The following is a 21831-nucleotide window of genomic DNA, read 5'->3' on the forward strand; positions in this document are numbered from 1 at the left end:
CTACAATACTACACTCTATCCTCTATTCTCTCCATACTACACAGACAATGTGTGTGTCTTTAGAAGTTGATATCTGAATAAAAACAGAAAGAATCTGCAAACAAATATCTCAGTCACAACATATGCTTCCAACATTTCTGCTCTGCTTCCCAACGTAACATAGAGAGAAACTGGCTGCAGATTTGACATCTTCAAAGCAGCATATCACACCAAGCGCACGTGTCTCCATGTAGGCGTGCACAAGATGGAAATGAGGTATGCACTCGGGAATACATGAGCCCCAGCTGTTCTGCTGCTATGCCTTCTCAGGGTTTGCTTTCATGGACGCAGACCTTTAAACTGTTTACTCTGGATCTCAACACACTTTTACAGCATGTTTGCAGGCTGGGGGGTATCCACTCCATAGACTGTGTAAAAGAGGTGGACGTAGCCTCCGTGACGTCAACCACTGGTTTGTGCACTACTTTGTGGATTTTAATATTTCATTTGGGTTTTTATTATTGACTGCCTCAGCCTCATGTGGCGACGGTCACTCAGTTTGTATAGCAGGGTGGCCACTAATAGCTGGGTGTTAAGTCCCGTATTGCTCCCAGTGTATGTGTATGACAAAAAATAGCAGTTGCTTTGGACAAACGTGTTTATCAAATAATGCCACTTCATGTAGTAATATATATTTCTACAGGAAAATAATGAGATTTAGCCATAACTTAGTAAATGTATCCCCAATAGTTTTACCAGCTTTATTGACTCAAAGCAGTGCTGACCTTCTTTGCGCACACCTAGTTAATGTCTTTCACATTTGGTAATTTTGGTGGCATCCATTTGGTGTGTTTTCTCCAGTCAAATCCGGGTCTGAGAAATGCTTTAAAAGCGTTAAAAGATGTTCAAGTCCAAATACAAAAATCCAAAAGGTAGATGACTCATCTGAAAAGATATATTTGAATTCCAGATTGTTTTAAATTGAATCCAGCCATGATGTTAGTCACTGCTGTTGTCTGGAGGTCGTCCCTGGAACAAAGGCATGTTTTCCTCCAATTTTCCAGACTTGTTGGTAACAACTCTGCCTGGACAAAGACTCTGAATGATGTAAGGCTGACTTGGTGAATGAAATAAAATGGAGAGAGAGAGAAAAAGAGTGAGATGGATATGACCTCTGAGACTCTTTCTTGACGACATCTGGCTCACATGACTTTCCCCATAAAACCTTAATATTAATCCCTGCAGCATTTTAGGGCACTGTTCAAGTACCACTCAACAAAAAAACAGCACAGTTAGTAAAAATCAGAACTGCTTCCATCAGTAAATTTCACCACGGATATGTGCTGTGGGCAAAAAAACAAAAGTTTACTGATTTCCTGCTGTGACATCTTTATTCTACAAAATAACCACTGACCCATGAAGAACAAGCTTAAAGGGAGAGTACCTTCAAATTTACAATCAAAATATTACTTTACTATTACTGTTACTATTGTTAAAACACCGGTGAACATGTCCACAACATACTGCCATTTTGTATACTAAGACAGCTGATCCATTTATCCAATTTTGAACTTTGTTAAATTCTTACCATCCAGGGATCCTTTGGTTTCTGTTCATGTCTCTATGGTACGAAAATCACCAGAAACTATAAACCTCCCTGAGATAGATAATCACAATTTGTTATCTTGTACCTGTTTTTTAATTGTTTTTAATTGCAATACAGCTCTGTACATACTACATTGGGTGTCTACATACTGGTAGACAACCAACAAGTGCAGTTGAACTTGTAGGAGTGTACAGACCGTGAAGTTCGGGCAGTGTAGCACATGGCACTGGCAAAATGTATATTACATGGATTCTCTTTCTCTCATTTAAAGTAAATTTCCCTTTGCTTTGCAGCTGTAAGTCTGTGCTCTATACATAAAGGTTATTATCATTATATTCATATATATGTTTTTTTCAATGTCCATGTTTGCATGTTGTTTGTCTTGAGAGTTTGATTTTCCAAAGACTTTGCATGAATGAATAATACCTTGGATGATGAGGCTAAATGGTAAATAGACAGCATATACTGCATAAAGGGGCTTTAGACCAAAATGTTTTACAATGTGCCTCTAATTCACTCATACATACATCCAGTATGCCATGTAACACGCTGGCCTGGCCATTTCAAGCAAGTGGGGTTATGCAACTTGTTCAAGGATACTTTGACATGAAGATGGAAAGAACAAACGTCCAACAGTGTATAATGGACAACCTACTCAGCCTCCTGAGCCACACATGCTTCCTTGAACCCTTATCATGTAACAATAATGTAATGTACCTTAGATGGCTGCATGTTTTGCATTGAAGCAATCTACCAGTGAAGTAACAGTTTGTAAATGTGTGCGTTGATCATCTCATACCCTGTCCAAAGCGTCCAGTCTTATGGACCTCAGTGGCTCCTTGGTATCCCAGCATTCTACACACCACGTCTCCATCCTTTTTATCCCAGACGTCGTCACACACCGTCCCCCAGCGTCGTTCATGGAAAACCTCCACGCGACCTTCATGAGGACCTGATCCGTTCACCAGCCGCACCAGGGTCTCCTCCACTGCAACACACACACACACAATCATAAATTAATATTATAACCTGTATGCAAATATACTTTTGAATGGGCGGATTTCTTTTTTCTTCCATTTAATTGTGTTTGCAGAGAGTTTTTATGCATTTTTTGGAGCTTCCATACAATAAAATGTTTGTAGCAAACAGCATAAGACTTAATATGAAGTACTAAAGTGTATTATTTAGTCCAACATGACTACATCGATAGAACACAGGACTCTCTTTTATCCTGCGTTTGTTGGCATGGCTTTGAACTCACACTGGGCAGATTACTTTCATTGTGAGTGTTTATGAGTTTAATGAAGCTCTGTAAATCAAACCAATATGAAAACAAACAGAGATGAATTGGTTGTTTTCAACATGCTGCAACAGAATTCTTTCCATAGACCACAGCAATAGTCTTGGATTCAACAAAAGTGAGGGAACCTTTTCTTTCTTCCTCTTATGCGAACCCCCTCATATAAAGTTGGTGTTACAAAAATGTGTGATTGAAGTTGTTTCCAAACGTAATTTTTAAAGGATCTGAGCATCATGACCTATAGTCTGGCAGTAATCTTGTGTACCTGACAGGGTGATGTTTGAAGGATTTTGAAATTGTTAACTTCTTCCTTCTTTGGAAATTCACTGTATGCATCTGTAAGCATTTATCCTCCAGGAAGTCACTACTCCTGGTAAAGAAATAGTCCGGTACACAATCCCTCATAAAACTGAAACTTGTTGTTTAAATAAAGTGAAGAGATAAGAAAGTTGCAATCACAAATTGAATACAAAAATTGTACTGTGTCTTGTGTCTGCATGTAGCAGACCGTTAGTCGCATGAAACAAAGTTATTGCACCTGCAGAAACCAGAACACAAAAAGAGTAACAATACAGAAAAGCTGCAAATTAACGGTTTCAGCTGTCGGGTTTCTGAACAAAAAGTAAGTTTACCCACTTTTATAGTTAGCAAGCTTCAGACAAGTCACTGTTGGACATTTGCAAATTTATTGAATCTATAAATTTGGTAAAAACCATAGAACAAAAATAAAGCAGTTTTATTTACACTGCTGGCATTTTGCTAGTAATATAAAATATAATAACTATTAAAATATAACATGTAAACTCTTCACAAGCTTCGGTTTGAGCATCTTTGCTGGATTCAGGGTTGGAGTGCCTTGCTCAGGGATACTATGACCAACAACGTACACAAGAAAAAAAAGAGTGTGTATGTGCATGGCGTGCATGGTGTGTATGTAGGTATGTGTACGAGGGGTGTGTTTGTCTTAGCAGGAGCTTCATGGATTCACAGTACATCTTGTATTCCTGAAACTATGCAGCAGCTGCACTCGTATAATTGACTTGATTTATCACCTTTCAGACTGCAGAGAGAAAACGAGAAAGAAAGGTAAACACACGCACACAGCTATATTCTCTAGCTACTCTGGACTGCTCCTCTGTGTTAAGACCTGCGCAGTGAGCGAGACTGTTGACAAAGTGCTGGAGAGTAAAGCCAGACACATTATCTAGACAGGATATTAGTCTCATCAGACCATCATAAATTTTAACTGTGTACCATTTAACTCTCATTATACAGTGAAGTACTTTGCATTCACTAGCCCATCATAATTTAATATCTACCATAACATTATACTATCATATCTGCTGTACATATTTGTATCATATTCTTGCAGAAAAAACAGAAATTAGATGTTCTTTAACCTCCATGCTCTTATTTTCAGACTGAAAGAGAGGAGTTAGTTTTTTTTTTAGTTTTGAACAAGGGGTGAGAAATAGAATACTACCTGAAACAGATGTTTAAACTATTCGTCCGCCCGTCAAATACAAAACAGTCTCTCTTTTTGAATTTGCTATGAAGTTAAGTAAGTGACCCTGATGGCATGAACATCAAAAAGTATTACAGTAAATAATACTTGTTAAAGTGGTTAACTACTTTTCCAAACAGGGCATTTTTCTTTAAATGAACCTCTTTGGCGACCAAAAAAAAAGTCTGCTCCAGGAAAAAGTCATGATGCAAAGTCTTGCTAAATAGTCATCTATAGTTACAGTAGCATATAACAAAAAAAAAAAAAAAAAAATTTCTTTAGCTGCTTTTTATTGTAACATATTTTTGTCGTTCTGGTGAATCTGGATACAGACAAACACAATATAGTTTATTTTAATTGGTTGAGTTGACTGAATTTGTGTTTATTTATTATTTTTATTTAGAAAGAACTGCAAGTAATGGTGGCTTAACAGTCATTTTCCCAATGGTTTGTTGACCTGTCTTTAGTTCTTTAAACCACATGGGTCAGAAATCAACAATATCTCCAACAATAGAAAAAATAACTAAGACAGATGTGATCAGTTTTCCCATTTGGCTACTCTAATTATACGTACAGTCCGTACTGTGCAGTCTGACGTGAATGCAACATAAAATGCAGACAAAAACACCTGAAAACGTTCTTGTCTTTGGACTGTAAACCCACTTAGAAGTAGTAATAAAAAAAACAAAATAAATTACATTAAAATTCCGTCCCAGGACTTTTCTATGAAACAGCAGTGCTAATAAATGCATCATGTCGACAAACAGCATATTTAAAACCAGGTACAGGTTGGCCTCCTTGATTACTCTTTCTTAGTGTTTGCTTAATATGTATTTAAGATAAAAATTAGAAGGAGCAATACTACAGTGTAGAAATACTCCTAGTCTTTCATTAAGTAAACGTACAAAAGTATGAGCATCAAAACAATTGAAATACCACAATTAAAGTACTAATTATGCAGAATTGTCCATTTAAGAATCATTTATCTTATATTATTGAATTATAATTATTGATACATTAATTACATTATTTTAATGTTGCAGGTGGTGAAAGTAGGGTTTATTTTTACTATATATAATAAAGGCCTGGTAGCTTGTGAATTTCATCTGGGGATTATTAAAGTCTTATCTTTGTCCATAATAATACATCATAATTTATTTGTTAATTATATTTGTATGTCTGTATTATTAATCTGAATCTGCAAAGAAGGTAGTAACTAAAGTTGTCAAATAAATGTAGTGGAGTACTTGAACAGTTCCACGTTTTATATCCATTGACACACAGTATTTGTCTTTTTCTATGCTGCAGTTGTTTCGGTGAGTAGCGTATTTGAGTAGTCTATACACTAAAAGAACAAATATTATTTCAGTTCTGAAAAACTAGTATATTTCATTACATAGATAATCAAACAAACTGTATCATATCACAGACTGGCACATATATGTGATAAAAGGCCACTACTCCTTCCCTATCATTCTTCACATTTGAATACGCCTGAGAATCCACATGACTCAGCACTTTTCCACATCCTAACTATATTCATCTTTTTCTACCTTAGCCCTTCATCCCCTCCTCTCTATAAAATGCCCTAGGCTCCCCTCTGTGCAAATGAGATACTCTGGGGAGAAGAGGAGGAGGAGGAAGGAGAGGAAAGGTTCTGGATGAAGGCAGCACATGTAGACTTCAGTCTTCAGAGATAATGAGAACCATACAAGCAAACTTCACAGACATACATATCTCTACCATCAAGAGATGGACTGTGAATTGTTGGAATTGTGCTGAATTATGTTAAACTGGTGGAAGTGTACTTTATTTATTTTTGCGTAAACTTTGGTAGAAATCAGGCAGATGCATGGTGAGAGTGTTAAAGTAAATCAATCATTTTATTGTGAAAAAAATCGTGTAGCCAAGATGTTGGATGACAATGCAGTTTCTCAACACTACAGGCAATTAGTTCTGTTCTGCATCATGAAAGCAGTGTTGGCGTTGATGCCTTTCATGCTTTCAATTAAATTTTTTTCAAATTTAAGAAACACTGCACTATGGTTAGATCCAATATTTTCTGATTTCTGAGGCTCATAATATGTTCTCAGAACCCTTTGGATAATGGTGTACATGCATTGTCTCCAAGCAGAAATTAGGTTTTCAAGAAGGTTTTCATCTGACAACAGCAATGTGGTTGAAAATGCATTAAACAATAAAAGCAACGCAATCTCCTGAACAGCAATTGTCCAATCATAGTTTAGCAATCATAACTAGGCACTGCAGATGCTGAAACTGTGTGTATGAGGCTGTAGTTATTTAATATTTTAGATAGGTCGTATTTAAAGAGTTTGAAGGGCACTTTCTCTTTAGCCTTTCTAAACCCTTAGACAAGCAGAAGTGTAAGGAATGGATTAGACAGTGTAAATGTTAGCAGGTCTGGCAAACTAGCTTACTACTTACAGTACCTACATAATCAGTACTACATTATTTGTAGGGTTTCAAATTATGTTAGTAAAAGTTGAGTTAAGGAGTCAGCACTGCTCCTGTATTTCTCCAATGTGTGGAAGCCAGTCCTGGATGCTACTATATACAGGTTTAGGCTAACGTTAGCGACTTTGCTCTGTTCTTTATTGTTCTTTACAATTCCAACCAAACCTGAGATTGATTGTGTCAGACACTTACAACAACAATCTAAGCCTGTCAATAGCAAAAACAAGCACTTTAGTGGATGTACGCGCAATTGCCGGCAAGCATCACACTCGCTCAATACTGGATCAGTTTTAAAAAAATGTTGTCCCAATTAGTCACAGAGACACAAAACATGGGAAAATAGTGTCCCTTTTATAGACATAGCAACTGTAGGGCAGGACAAAATATTTTCTGGTGTTATTCACTCTTGTTTCAAAACTGTGTTATATAAATATCACATAATAACAAATGTCAAAACCACAAATTTCATTTTTGGATCAAAATATAAGAAAATTAATTTATCTGTTATTGCTGTGGTGGAAACTAAGCTTCAAGAACCTGAATCCAACTTATTACTTAGAACTTATTTATGTAGTCAATGACTTTTTCTATCAAGAAGCTTGTGCGCAATAACAAAGTTAGTGATCAAAATAAACATGTCTTTAAGTAATTATGCAAAAAGTCAAAGAACCCGGTCACTAACTTATCCAGTCTCTCCACAGTCTGACAGCTACCAACAAAGTGGTTCACCATAAAGAAGGGAGAAACTCCCTAATTTGGATAAAAATACGACATTTCATAACAAGCCTTGACCCTTTTTTTGTGAAAGTGGGGAAATGAATATGAGCTGCATGAGTTTTTGTCCAGGGAAAACTAGACAAGTGAGCTCCAAGTGTTGGGGGTCGTCCAAGTGGTTCAAGCCTCAGAGGCCAGGGGACCTGCAGCACCAGCTTGTCAATACCTGAAGAAGGCCAGAACATGGAGTGATCCTGTATTACTAATGTTTATCTGGCAGACACGAAGAGTTTGGACTGGACAGAACTGAATGGCTTCAGGATCGCAGTTAACTAGCTCCATCTGTTCATAAAATGTTTTCCTTGAAACTCAGATGTTTCTGTCTTTCACATTGTTTGCTCTTCTAGTCGCTTTAATGTTTTCTTCTTTTGACTATTGCAATGTAAAGGTGTAGTTGTTTCTAATTAGATTTTCTCGGCTAGTGTACATGCACACTCAAAATTTGGCAAGCATACAAGAACAATTCGAAATAGTTCTAGTTTGTGCCTCTAATGTGATATTTCTTTTTACATTCAAAATGATTTGGAAATACCCTTATTTGCTTTTCTGCCAAGTGTTAGATGAAAGGGTCGATACCCCTCTCACATCTGTTCGGTAAATATAAGGCTTCAGCCAGCTACCACTTAGCTTAGCTTAGCATAACGACTGGAAGCAGGGGGAAACAGCTAGCCTAGCTCTGTCCAATGATGATATCACCATGAAAGGGTCCAACTGGGTCTGATTCTGAAATTGTAAAATCAAAGCAAAGACTGATTCATCACCATACTGTTTTATTGTGTTCAGCGTGAGTATTAAAAGCATGAAATTACAAATGAATAAAATTAGATTAAACTACACTGTGGGGGAGCTGGGTTGTTCTGTTCCTGCAACGAATAATTGGATTCAACAAATAAAGTGAATATAAATAATAAAAACTAAGTAAGGGGTATTTCAACATAATTAAGGGAGAACTGAGGAGTGAAAAATAAATATATTGTCTGATCTGTTCATCACTATTGGTGCTGGAGGGTGACACGAAGTACAGCCTTTAGCTTGGCGTCAGATGAACCTCCATATAAAAATAATAATACAGTGTTTTCATGAACCCCAATTCCAGGGTGAAAATAAATTTCTTACTAGAGTTTAAAGCAATCAGTTAAATCATTTATATTTGGATCCCTGTAGCTGCACAAATCCACTGTAAAAACAGCCTGTAAAACATTAAACCCACAACACTTAAAGTTGGACCCTGGAGATCAAAGTGTCAGCTGTCCTCTGAAAGTATAAGCGCTGTGTGTATGTGTGTGGTTGTGTGTGTATGTACTTATCACTTCCAATCTCTCTTGTAATATGTCAACTGTCAAGTGAAAATTACACAAAATTTTGCAATGCCCCAGAAATGAAAAGCATATTAGGTGCTTTGTTACAAGTCAAATACACATGGGAAAATGTCTTTCAGGAATTATAATAGACAAATTGTTGAACTTTAGCCTGAGCTAATGTTGGACATATTTCAGGCCATGATATGTTACAGCTTATGATATTCTTATCTGTCCATGTGCCATGTTGAGGGAATAATGGAAACATTCACAGGAATATACACCAATGTTAATGGATTAAAGTGTGTTGCTCTTATATCAGCCACTTTTTTTGCAGGTCCAGCTAACTAAACCTACAGTAGTACTTCCAAGTCAAGGACCACCTTACATTACATGCATTAGTTTGTGGGGTAGGTTACATTAAAAAAAAGCCCCGCTAACACCTAGCACTTCCATCAGTTAGTATTATGGATTTTGGTTTGGAGCTGCAGCATCATCTTTATCCTGCTCTTTGTTGGATTTGGGGATGTTTACATGGCGAGCTCCTTGTTGATGTTTGGCTCACTGGTCTGTGGGAACCCCAAACCAATCGTTTGTTTTTCTGCCTCCTTCCAAAACTCACTGATAATAAGATAACCAACTTATTTATATATTTATAAAGACCAGAAGCAAGTAGAAAATAGTACATCTGTGTTGACATACAGCCACTATAAAAGTTTAAACTACTACTTCTACAGCAGCCCGTGCTTGCTGTCGACTGCATTTATTAATAGTTTTTACAGCCTTTGGAATCAATTCAATGAACTGTTGGACTTCCTTTGTGACAAAAAAAATGTTTATTTTTAATTATGTATTTATGAACAGGAAATGCAGCCCATTCAAATAAAAAGATTTGTATTTGTATTTGTAAGTATTTAAATGTTTGTGATACTTAACAAGTCTTTTTTTTAAGTGGACTTTGGCATCTTTGCATGTAATCAACCCACTAAATACAGAAAATCCTATTTAGTTCTATCAGCTAATTGATATTATCAGTGGACTGGCCGCAGAGCTTGGTATAACACTCTTATCACACCGCCATCTTGTCGGACCCCCCACGTAAACTAAATGTGCCGTGTAAGAACTGAAAGCTTGACATACAATTGTAACTGGTTTGAAGACTAAAGACCATGCAGTCAATATGCAGTTTATAGACTTTACATTGGATGTAAACTGCTACTTATTTATTTACATAAATATGGAGACAAATACAGAGACCAGAAACACTGCATGTCAAGAAATCAGAAATACAGATTTTGCTCGAGGCATTAGAGACAATCCTCTACAAGGTTCGCATGGGTGAAGTAAAAAACCTGTTCTTTCTCTATTTGTTTTCCTGTTTTTTATTTTCTCCTTTTCTTCCTTTTCACTTTAAGTATGTTTCTGGTGACTTAAGAGACTTAATTGTCAATTAAAAGATCATTAAATAGAAGAAAATTGTTTTACACAGATGAAAGACCTCTCTCTCTCTCTCCAAGTATCACAAATGAATTCAATCTGGGGTCCATTTGCTCTTTTTTACATGTTTTTGCGCTGTCGAGGCTTTCAACAGAGCTAAAGATTCTGATCCTTTCAGTGACATCACGTCCTGTATGACAGGATAATTTTGTGGTAACACCCAACATGTGTGGACAAACGCAGACAAAACTTTAGTGGTCTTGGGTCACTCTGGTGCTCGTTCTGGTAAGGGATCATACAAGTATGCACTGCATGCTTTGAAGTGTAAAAAGATCTGAGGCATCCGTCAGCCACATAAAGTTTGTGACAGAAAGGTGCACGACATGGAGGTTAGATATATCTAACAGCCAACAGCATGTGGTTGCAGTCAGTCTTTCTTTCTCTGAAACAGATCTGTGTCTTGTAAATGATGTGACAGCTCTCTAATGGGGAGAAACAGCATTTAGATGGTCGAGAGATTGAGTCTATTTGATGTGAACACCACTCCATTGCTCATCATATGGAGAACAACCAGGGTGATGTAACAAAGGAAGAATAATATTTGAGGTTTCGGGGTCATTAATGTTCTTTTCTTTCTACCTGATCCAGATTTGGGGTTTTGCATGAGGTTTCAGCTTACTACCATGACAGATGCATACACACAATGGTTTTTCAATACTTTTGATGTACGTTAAGCCATGTGGACCTTCATCGTGTGTCGGAAACTGTGAGAAAAGAAAAGCAGATCTATTGAGCCTTTAAACTTTGCACAGTTCTTTGCACAGGATATCAGGTGGGGCAGAGATGTATGAGGCCCATAAAGTCATCAGCTCATAAATTTTTGTTCTCGTATTAACTGTTGGTTTTGGATCATATGCACTGATATATGTGCTTGCATTATAGCAGTGGTGCCCTGGAGGTTTTTCTTTACTTTGAGTGACAGTGCAGCCGGACTGCATTTTACTTAACATAACTCAATATAAACTAAATTTTAACAGTAGATTATTCATAGAATTTACCCATACTGTTTAATTAGATGGTGCTTCGAATAATTTTTGTAAAATCAACTCAAATTAACATACTTTCAAAGCAATCAGTCTACAACGTCTGTATGAAGCTAGCTTCTCCCCAAACCCTGGTTTGTGCCGCTCAAGTATTTCAATTGCAGCACATTTCAGTCACAGATACATCATCTAATTTTCCTAAGAAATAAATCTTTGGAATACCCAGAGGGCTGTTTAACACCTCTGCTTCTTACGGTATTTCCAAAATTCTCAGAGATGCTTCAGAAGATCCATATAAAAAATGTTGTCCACTGCATATTTAAAAAGATTTTCCAAGTTGCACCTCTTTGTCCTAATCCAAACAGAGATGGTAGCCATATATATGATCTACAGTATCTATTCTATATGACATGTTAATATTTTTCTTGCGGTTTACAAATAGCAAAGGTATATGTCATTACCAGCTAAATGGGTTAGGAACTACAGTTGCAACTTGATGAACAGGTTTAAATTGTTTTTATTTATAGAGCAAGTTTCCAGATCGAGATGGCTAGAGGAGTCTGAGGATTCTAAAAATCAGAACAGCTGTGTGTTGTCAAACAATCTTCTGGGTTTTATATATTTTTTAGAAAATTGCATGCTTATCTTTTTGATGTATGTTAATACAGGAGAGAAACAACTGGGACTACTTTTCTCCCACTACCTCTTATCGGTCATGGACAGAGAATATAACTATTTCAGACATCTGCTGTGGTGTCTTGATTTACAATATATGTAAAATACATTTCTGCTGATGTTCTTCTTTACACGAGGATACCATCACTTAAAATGCATCCTAAAGAAAGTTGTGAACAGTCATAAAACTGTGTTGGGAGTGGAAGCAGAGAAAAAGCCTCAACATTGTTGTATCTTTAATACCCAAAATACATTTTCAATGTGTATTTGAAATTTCTATGTCTGTGAGCATTGCTGAAGAATAAGACAGTGGAAACCCTATAAAACAGTGTCACTGGAATTGTAACAGTGCTTTGTTACAACACTAATTAGTGGGAATAACTTAGGGCGTTCCAACATGCTTTTCTGCAATAAAGTCTATAAAACACTTAATTTCAGAGTTGAATCTTTTAGCAGAACATGTTCACTTTACTGTTTAACCATATTGGATTAACTGACTCCATACCAGTCTGTCTGCAGCGGGAAGCAGCACATTATTTAACCAAAAGAGAGACTTGGCATTCTTTACAGGATGTTATTATTTTAGGGAATTTAAGTTGATAAAAAATCTTCCAGCTTTGCTTTTCTGTTTTGTTGTTATTAAGCGTGTTCAAGTCGAACAGTCAAGAACGTACAGGTGAGAGAAAAATGGCGAGAAAAATGTACTATTAGAATAAAATTGGGGTAATTTATTTTTACTGTTCCTCATTTGAAACCCTGTCAAGGACCGTGGAAGATCCCAAACCAAGGTGAATTGTAACTATTCACTGAAAACATTTCCAATGCAAACTATGCAGGCTAACATAACTCATACGCGTATTTTATTTGTTCAAACAGATGGAAAAATTTTATTAACTAGGAGAGACTCTTTGTGGGCAGCTGAAGAAGAGTAAATACTTTTGCCCTTTTCTGAGACCGTTTTCACCCTAAAAGCAGCACTGGTCCAGTCTAAAAATGTTTGAAACAACCTTATATTTACCTGACAAGGACCTCTTGTGGCCATGTGAATTATCATATTAGGAAGTTCATGTCAGGTCAGAAAAGCCATTGAGTGAGTGATTTGGACATGAGTGACAGTTCCTTAAAACGGTTCCTTAATTCAATTGCCCAAACGTAACCAATCCTTGACCAAAGTGGCAAATTAACAATCAATCAAATAAAATACTTTTTGTAACCTAAGCATTTTGGAAGGCAAAGGCAAAAATGTCGATCTGCTGAAAGGGGTGCAGGAACAGAAACACTGTTTTTGAATGCAATAACAATTTCCATTTCAATACGCTCAGTTCTTTTTCAGCTCTTACCTGTTTTCTCTCCTCGGTCTCCTCGCTCCCCCTTCTCACCCTTAAATCCTCTCTCTCCTCTGTCACCTGCAGAAAAAAAATTAAAAACAAAAAAATCATACAGACTTCACCGAGCAAAAATAACATCTGAATTGGCAAAATGTAACTCTTACCAGAACTTGGCCTGGGCCTAAGGACACAATCAATGTATAATATGCTGAGTACTGAAATATCAGCGTCAAACATGACAAAAATGTGAGGTTTATAGTGTTTTTCACTCAGTTTGTAAGTAAAAAAAAACTCATGGCACACAAAGTAAATGCTCCGTATTTGTATAGCGCCTTTCTAGTCTTTTCGACCACTCTAAGCATATTTACTAACATTCACACTCATTCATACACTGGCAGAACAGCCGCCAAGGGCAAATCGGGGTTCAGTATCTTGCCCAAAACGCAACCAGGGGGAGCCAGGGATTGAACCTTGGTCCTTTAGGATGCAACGTGATTTGAGCTGTGCCTGCCACTGGTTTCAGCACATATCTGACTAGGTGTTAGGGTAAGTCGCAGAGGACTTAAAAACTTGTAGCTATGTTTATCATTTAGGCCACACATATTACCTGTGTACAAGCTACCTGTTGAAACACACCTGAGTTGCCTACATGGTTAGAAACATGTTACCAAGATAGGGCTTTCCTCCTGAGGTCTCACAACAAGAGTACAACTTGTATTATTCAATTAAGGTAATTCAGACACACACACACACACACACACACACAACATAAGCTTTTCCTCAATTTTTCCTTCCGTGCCTGCCTGGAAGCCTCGTTTCTATTGGCCATGTGGGTATTTGTCACAGGAAAGGTTTTGGTGTGACCTTGAAGCAGTGGTTCCGGTGTGTCTGAATGGGTCTTCGCAACCAAAAGTTATGTGTACTACAGTGAAAACCACGCAAAGGGGCAGAAATGTGTGTGTAACTGAAATAACAGAGGAGCAGCTCAACAGGTTAAAATTTTAAAACCTCACACCCATTTCCTCTCCTTTGTACTCCTTTGTATATTTTCAGAAAAGGCCTCTGAAATAGTCAGTCCTGTAATCTTGCTTTGTGATATAGGCATAAAATGTAAAATTAGAGGATACCCACCCTGGTGCTTAATTTACCTCTAAAAGCTGTAGTTAAATATTTTTTCTGCGGTGGCTGGAGGTGAATGAGGTTGAAAGAGAGGAAAAAGAAAGAGAGAGAAGACGAAGTATTGAAAACAGATATTTGGGACTGAAATAAAGGTACCAGTGTCAAGGTAAATTCTTGGAGCAACTTTACAGTGTAGCTGTTTGCATGTTGGAAAGTTAATACGATGCAAAGCTAATAAATCAACGTAAGTAAAAATCCTCTCATTTGTGGTTTCTGCTAAATTACAGTACGTTTACGCACAACACCTCCCTCCAATCAGTAGCATGGATACGACTATTTCTCATATGTTTTCATTTCAAAATATGATTCTATTCCAAACTCTTAGAAATAACCTCCAAAACAGGAGAGTGTCTGTTTCAGTGCCAATTGTTGCTAATTTTCAGCCATGAGGATTGAAACCACAAGTCTGTTTTTGCCATGAAGCTATAAGAGGATCAATGGAGCCTCAAGTGGGCATTTATCCCACCTTTAATTTGACTTTTTTTCACGTCAAAGACCACAGGGCATTTGCCAGCCGAAGTGGTAGTCTGTTCCATTAACCATGTGTTACTGTATGTGTGTGTCCATTTCTGAGTAGTGTAGCTAACGCCACACCCTGCATGTGACGCCCTCAGTTGTCAGTGTCACCTCCATCTTGACCACATCCTTAACAACTAAATAACACTGCGTGAAAAACCCAAACACACTGGTAAGCTACTGCTGAGCCACAAGAGACAACAGATGCTTTTGATTTAAAAGTAATTTTAAATTGCATGCTGTTGGCTCTGAATGCAGCTATGGATAACTGTAATTTAAGTACTTGAAACTTCACTCATTAACAGTTTTAGCCATATAAGCGGCATGGCTGTATGGATGGAAAAGTGAGTCTGTTGATCCATGTATTTTGTTCAAACTGAAATATCTCAACAACTAATGGATGCACCGCCATTACATTTTGTACAGGCATTCCTAATGACTTTGGGTGAATATGATCAGGTAAAATTTTTCTATTAGTAAAGACTATCAGGATATCATAAATGCCTGCAAAAATAATCAGCCCAGGCTGTAGGCTACTTTGTTTTCAGTGCTAATTAGCAAATTCTGGTATGCTAAAAAGCTAAACATTAGTATTTGTATACTGTAGCCTCTTAGTCTTGATGTCAAATGACTGTTTATTCTGGGAATCACCAAACTCTGGAGCTTTTTAGCTCATTGTTTTTGTTTTACAGCTGTTTACAGTGAAAAGCTCTGATAAACCCAGTGTACGCTAAGGAACAAAGTTAGCAACAGGTGAACATAGTGGGCAATTTAGCAGCTGAAAACCCAGATGTTTTTCTCAGTAGTTTGTGGAGACCAAAACAATGTTAAAATGGGAGTGAAAACTGGACTTATAATCATCACCTGAATATAAAATTAATCAAAAACACGACTCTCAGTAAAGTTGCTTGATTGGATGAGAAATTATTCAACTGGCCAAGTGACCAAAACATTAATGCAGCTTTGAATAAGAATTAGGAGATGACAATATTTAAATTTTTACAATGAAAGTAAAAGCATAATGCACTCCCTGCTTAGTCTACCCACCACTCACCTATAAAAAGAAACCTTGAAGCTTCCCAGTGCTGTTTTAACAAGCTTTCAGTATCCCTCCTCCCTCCGCAGCTGAGAAACTGCCTTTCGCTGAGGCCCAGTTCACAGCAGAAATTCTACAAACTCGTCACCCTTCACTGGTTTGTTAAACCCGCAACCAGACCCCAGATGGGTGAAAGCACACACAGACATTGTTAAAAACTGCCAGAGTATAGATGACCAAACATCCACAAAGATTCTTGTTTTCTTAAAAAAAGCTTTCTTGTGTGGCTACTCTTCACATAATTAACTTGTCAATCAAACATTGTTGCCATTGCTAGCATTGTTTGTGGGTGGCACTCTTTTCATGTATGTTCAGCCATGGTGGCTATTGCTGCTGCTAATTGTCCATGTTTTCTTCTGTTTACTCCAAATAAATCTGAGGCCTCCTATACCAATTACAACATGCAAGCTCTGATTTGCAACAAAAGACAAATTCCTCTTGCCCGTTTTGACACGTTACACTGATCAAACCAAACACAGGTGTTACACAAGTTTTTTCATTAAAAAGCTAGAAAATACAAGTTGTTTGGAGAAGAAAAAGTTTTCAGTGAACTTTCTGTTGCTAATAGCAACCACTACAGGCAGAGTTCCTTAACAATTGACCCTTCGCTAAGCCCCGCCCCCCTTAGTTGCTGTTGCTAAGTCAGACAAACTGACTGCGCTGCCACTGTCTATTACTGCACTTGCTGGAGAAATATTGTCTAATTTGTTGGAAAAAGTGATCTCAGAAAGAAGCAGACAGTTTTGCAGTTGCATTGTACATTTGAAGGTTGTATTCAGGCTCTCAAACTGAGTCAAACAGAAGAGAAAAAAATGAAAGATAGAAGCTAAAGCCTACCTACAGTACAAGTGAACCACAGCATCCTCCGACGACTGAGACAAAAGACAACGATATTAAGCATCAACACTGTTCTTGTAAAGCTGGGTAGGCCTCTGTTCATTTTACAGTCATTAAAAAGCAGAACAGTAGGGCTTTATTACGTTACATTCAGTAGCAAGTTAGCTAGCGTTAGCTAACTAACATCACATTACGAACAATCCACAGCTGACATTTTTCAGGATTTATTTTAGGTTTTGGAAAGAGAATAAATCGTACTTCACCTTTCAACCTCTCTGGGTAGCGACTGTAACTATTACAAGTGACCCAGGAACAGCGTTGACCATATCTCAAAAATACAGCCAAAAAAAGCTAGACAACGACTCTTTTTACATTATAGTCAATGGAGCGCAGCCATGAAAGTGTCGGACCTCAGTTAGTGCGAGTCCTATACTGCGCTGTGATTGGCCAGCTGTGTATTCAGGGCGTGGCTTAGTGAAGGGTCAATTAACTGACATTGTTACATCCACAATTTTGTCAGATCTGCGACAAAGCAAATATTGACAAGCGTCTTTTATCTACTCCCCAAACGCCCTTAGCATTTAAGTTATCTCTTTTATCATAGCTGTTGCTGTGATTATTGACTTGTTGTTTCTGTGATCACTTTACTACTTTACAACCAAGCTAGCCATTATGCTAGCCATTATTAGCTAATGTGTTGCCAATACAACATTGTAGGTAATTGTTAATTAAATACTGTCTTTCTATGTTGCCTGGATTTTATATACAGTCTATGCTGTTAACACATCAAATCACCCCATGTTTGCAGTGATTTCAATTGATTTCAGTGGATTTGCTTGCAGGGGCAAAGTCTGCACAAGCTTTTTGTGTTTATTTCAATAACGGTAATCTGAATTGTGAATTTGCACCATTGACCAATAGCAAGCTGTCTTGACAGTGCTAACATTCAAGGGAGAAGATATATGAGACAGGAGCAGGGCTCTCAAGTTTTATCAAAAGTTTGGAGTGAGATAACTCATCACATCAAGATTTTACTAGCAGTTAAATTTTACCTATAGTTCATAATTAACCCAAACAAACAGAAAGTATAACAATAGTTAAATCTGATAAAATAGTATTTATATATATATATACACTTGCATTTCAAAAATACAAATGTATCAAACATTGTACACACAGGCCTACATTGGGATGGCAGAACTTGCCCTACGCATGTATGCCAAGCTGTGTGTGTCAGTAGGCTACACATTTCAGCTTATGAATGGTGTTTGTGTTGTAATTGTTTGTTGCACATTTAATGCCTTGATGACAGGGGTAGGGGGCTCCCACTTAGAGCCCTGTGGCTCTAAAAAAATAAGCTTTTTACACATAAAACGTATGAAGAGTTAAAAAACAACAGTTTATACAAGTCCGGGTAGTAGAACTACATCAGTTAGGCTAATAATTAATTGGCAACTGTTTTGCTATCAGTCATTTTTGTAAAAACATTTCATGGTTCCAGCTTCACAAATGTGAAGATTTGCTGCTTTTACTTGATTATTTTAATGTATTTTTAACCATTTTGAGGTTTGCACTGACAAACAAAGCATTGTGAAGGTGTCACTTAGGGAACTGTGACAACATTTCTCACTATTTTCAGAATTTATTACAATCAATTAATGGGGAAAATAATCAGCTGATTAAAATAAAAAAAAATCATTAATTGCAGTCTGATACAAAATAGTTCAACCTCAACCAACTACATTAATGCATGAGGAATAATAATCTGATGATATAATATATAACAATATACAGTCATATGGGACATTTTTCTTTCTGCTTTGGATACTTTTATTTTTAATTGGCCACTTCAACATTTTCCTGTTTATAGCCTACTTACATACTTTTACTTAACTTTTTCAATGCAGTACTTGCAGAGTATTTTTACAGTGAGGTATTGGTACTTTTATTTTTTTTAAAGCATCTGAATAGACCTATGTTACTTTGCTCACCACTGGCTAAAAAGCCAAAGCTTCTGGTTGCAAAGAGGTTGAAGAGTTTTTGACTGCATCAGTAATAATTTAGCACGTATTTGGCTCTTTTTATATTCAGTCTATGATTTGGCTACACTCCCCAACATCAGCCGCTCTCACTCATTGATCACAGGAAAGTGATTTCATCCAGGAATCTAAAATGAAAATGCTAAAAAAAAACCAACAACCTACAGTTACCGCATCCATCGGGTCTTGCGCTTCCAACTTCCACTCAGTGTGTGTACGCGCATCCATGTTGCCTGGTAACGAACGTGTTTCCAGGTAGGAAAGAAGACATTTTAATTTTTGATCGACTTAACGGCTCTGGCATTTAGTAGGCTACAGAGAAAGCTATGAACTCACCACAAAATAATCTTCCATTAATTTAATATAGCGGGACAACTTAGAGGACGTTATCTCCTAACTTAGCGTGAGAAATACAAGGCATGGCAAGTGAGCGTGTGACTAGCAGTAGTAGTATGTTCATTTCATTATGTTAGCAGTTAGCTTGCCGGCTACAACAGTGCACCAACTACGCTGTGCCCCTTTCTGGTGTGACAAGGCTTTTAAAGTTGATCTTTTCTGATCTTGATACTTGCTACTTTTTTTCCTGTCATAAGGGACAATGTAACAAATCTAACAGCTATTTCAGTAAATCCAGTTTCCTTATTACTGTACAAATTCATTTCTGCAATACCATTGGTTTAATTCTAATGGTATCTTATCTTTTTCTGATTTGTAATCAATAGTTGAATTTATTGTCCAATACTGTTTTCACAGTTTCACAATTACTTCTGGTACAGTCCAAGAGCTGTCTTCTTATTGGAAAATCACTGCACCTACATGCCGAGAAAGGGCAGAACACCAATCAGCAATAGGTACCTCTTTTTAAAAAATGCACCAAAACTAGAGTGGAGTCTGGTGATGAGCCATAACAACCAAGTGCATTTGCACACTTAGCAGACAACTGATCAGCCTGGTCCAAGATTTTGAGAGCTACTGGCAAACATAGGGACTGTGGGACTCCAACAGTGGACATTTCAGCCAAACCAAACTCTGATCGGCAACAGCTGTTGGCTAAACACACAAATGCATACACATAAAAAAGATTGCAGCGCCTTATCATATTAGTCATGGCTGTGTTACAGTACCCTGTGTGTGTCAGAGTTTTTGTTATCGTTGGCACTGTCCAGCTGGTGATGCCAGAGTGGAAACATCAACACCCCAGGGATTTATGTAGATGTTGACTTATCTGGAAAAATGGATGGAAGGAAGGGCAGAGAAAACGAGAATAGAAAGAAAGAGATCGCAGCACTAGGTCATCAATGTATCGAGTGTTCAGTGAAAATCTGAAATTCCATCTGTGTTGTAGCAGATTATTCTCATGTTGACTTGAAAAATGTGAATGCTTGTGTCAAAGAAATATATTTATAGTGTAATGGAAAAGAATGAAGAATTTGCTAATACTCTTTTACAATGTATAATGGTATAGTCAGCTGTTTTAACACCATTAAATACTCATTATGGATTTTACATCATACAGAATATAAAAATGATTGGCCTACTTACACACTCAGTGAGGCATTGGGCTCACTATGTTCACACACACACACACACACACACACACACACACACACACACGGCATTCTGTTACCTTTAAAAATGTGAGGAAAATAGTAAACAACTGTCCTTCGGTGTCCTTCCTCCGCTGACTGTTATTTATCAATCCATAGTGTGATTTAAACAAATTTAAGGCCTGTTTCTTGAATCACAAGTGACAATGATATATGGATAACTTTAATGGTAAATTCGGAACTCTTTTTCATGGAAGCTTGATGAAAGAGGGCCAGTGAGAAAAAATGACACAAAAATACTGGTGATCCAACTCTTGAAAAGTTTAAAAAATGTCTACGCTGTTTTACAGCTGAATGACTATATGTGGGTAAATATTTTCTCGCACTGACTCATTTAAGACAGCTGAATACTGATCTAATTGGCACAGACAGCTGTTTCCTTGGAATAAAAAAGGAAGATATGGGCAGCTAAGCAATTATAGCTTCCATGGCAAAACATAAAAAGAAAACAATGTCACCTGTCACCTTAGTGATGGAAGATGTGCAAACGGTTTGTTTGTGTTAAAGAATTCTTGGTATGGATTTTTCTACTCCGCAGAATTGTCTCATGCAGCCGTTTGAGAAGTGAGAAGAGAGTTTCTCAGTTTGAAATTCTGAAATGATTTAAGCTGTGAACACGGTGACAAGATTCAGCTGTGAGCTGAACAAGACTGCTGGGAGTAACAGGCTTTTTCTGCTGACTTGTTAATGATATTGTTGGGTGAGTGAGTAAATGACTGTTGCCCCATAAAGTACACACTCCCTCATATTTTGTGATTATTATAATGTCCTCTGATTTTAATAACAAGTCTGTGTTGTTAATGTTCTTGTTCTTCCATACGTTTTCTAGATGAACGTTCTTGGCCATGACCTCAATGGATCAAGCCAGAAATGAGCAAAAATATTTTGATAGAGTGCATAAGCTATAAATATGAACATTTAAAACATGAAGTGATTATGTGAGATAAAAGACATACCTCTAGGACCAACAGGTCCAACTTCTCCTTTTTCTCCCTGAACACCGTCGGCCCCAACAGGCCCTTTGACTCCCCGAGGGCCCTGGATCCCCTTTTCTCCTGTAAAACCTGAAAGACAAACACAGATCGTAACACAGATCATAATTATAATCGCTCTCACATCTTTGTTTCCTGGCAGTTTT

General features: G+C 37.3%; 1 protein-coding gene across 1 annotated transcript in view; it reads right to left on the reverse strand.

Annotated features, from left to right (window-relative positions):
• The window catches only part of scara5 (scavenger receptor class A, member 5 (putative)), a 46781-nt gene that overhangs the window by 10030 nt on the left and 14920 nt on the right, over positions 1–21831 (reverse strand). The window contains exons 6-8 of the mRNA XM_038726505.1: positions 21650–21757; positions 13432–13497; positions 2385–2573 (exon numbers count right to left, since the gene is read on the reverse strand). Coding sequence (XP_038582433.1) covers positions 2385–2573; positions 13432–13497; positions 21650–21757 — 363 coding nt within the window. The remainder of the gene's footprint in view (positions 1–2384; positions 2574–13431; positions 13498–21649; positions 21758–21831) is intronic.

This window comes from Micropterus salmoides, unplaced genomic scaffold (genome assembly GCF_014851395.1).
Source record: "Micropterus salmoides isolate LMB-PRFRI ecotype aquatic unplaced genomic scaffold, ASM1485139v1 Ms_hic_scaffold_18, whole genome shotgun sequence".
Taxonomy (NCBI): Eukaryota; Metazoa; Chordata; class Actinopteri; order Centrarchiformes; family Centrarchidae; genus Micropterus; species Micropterus salmoides.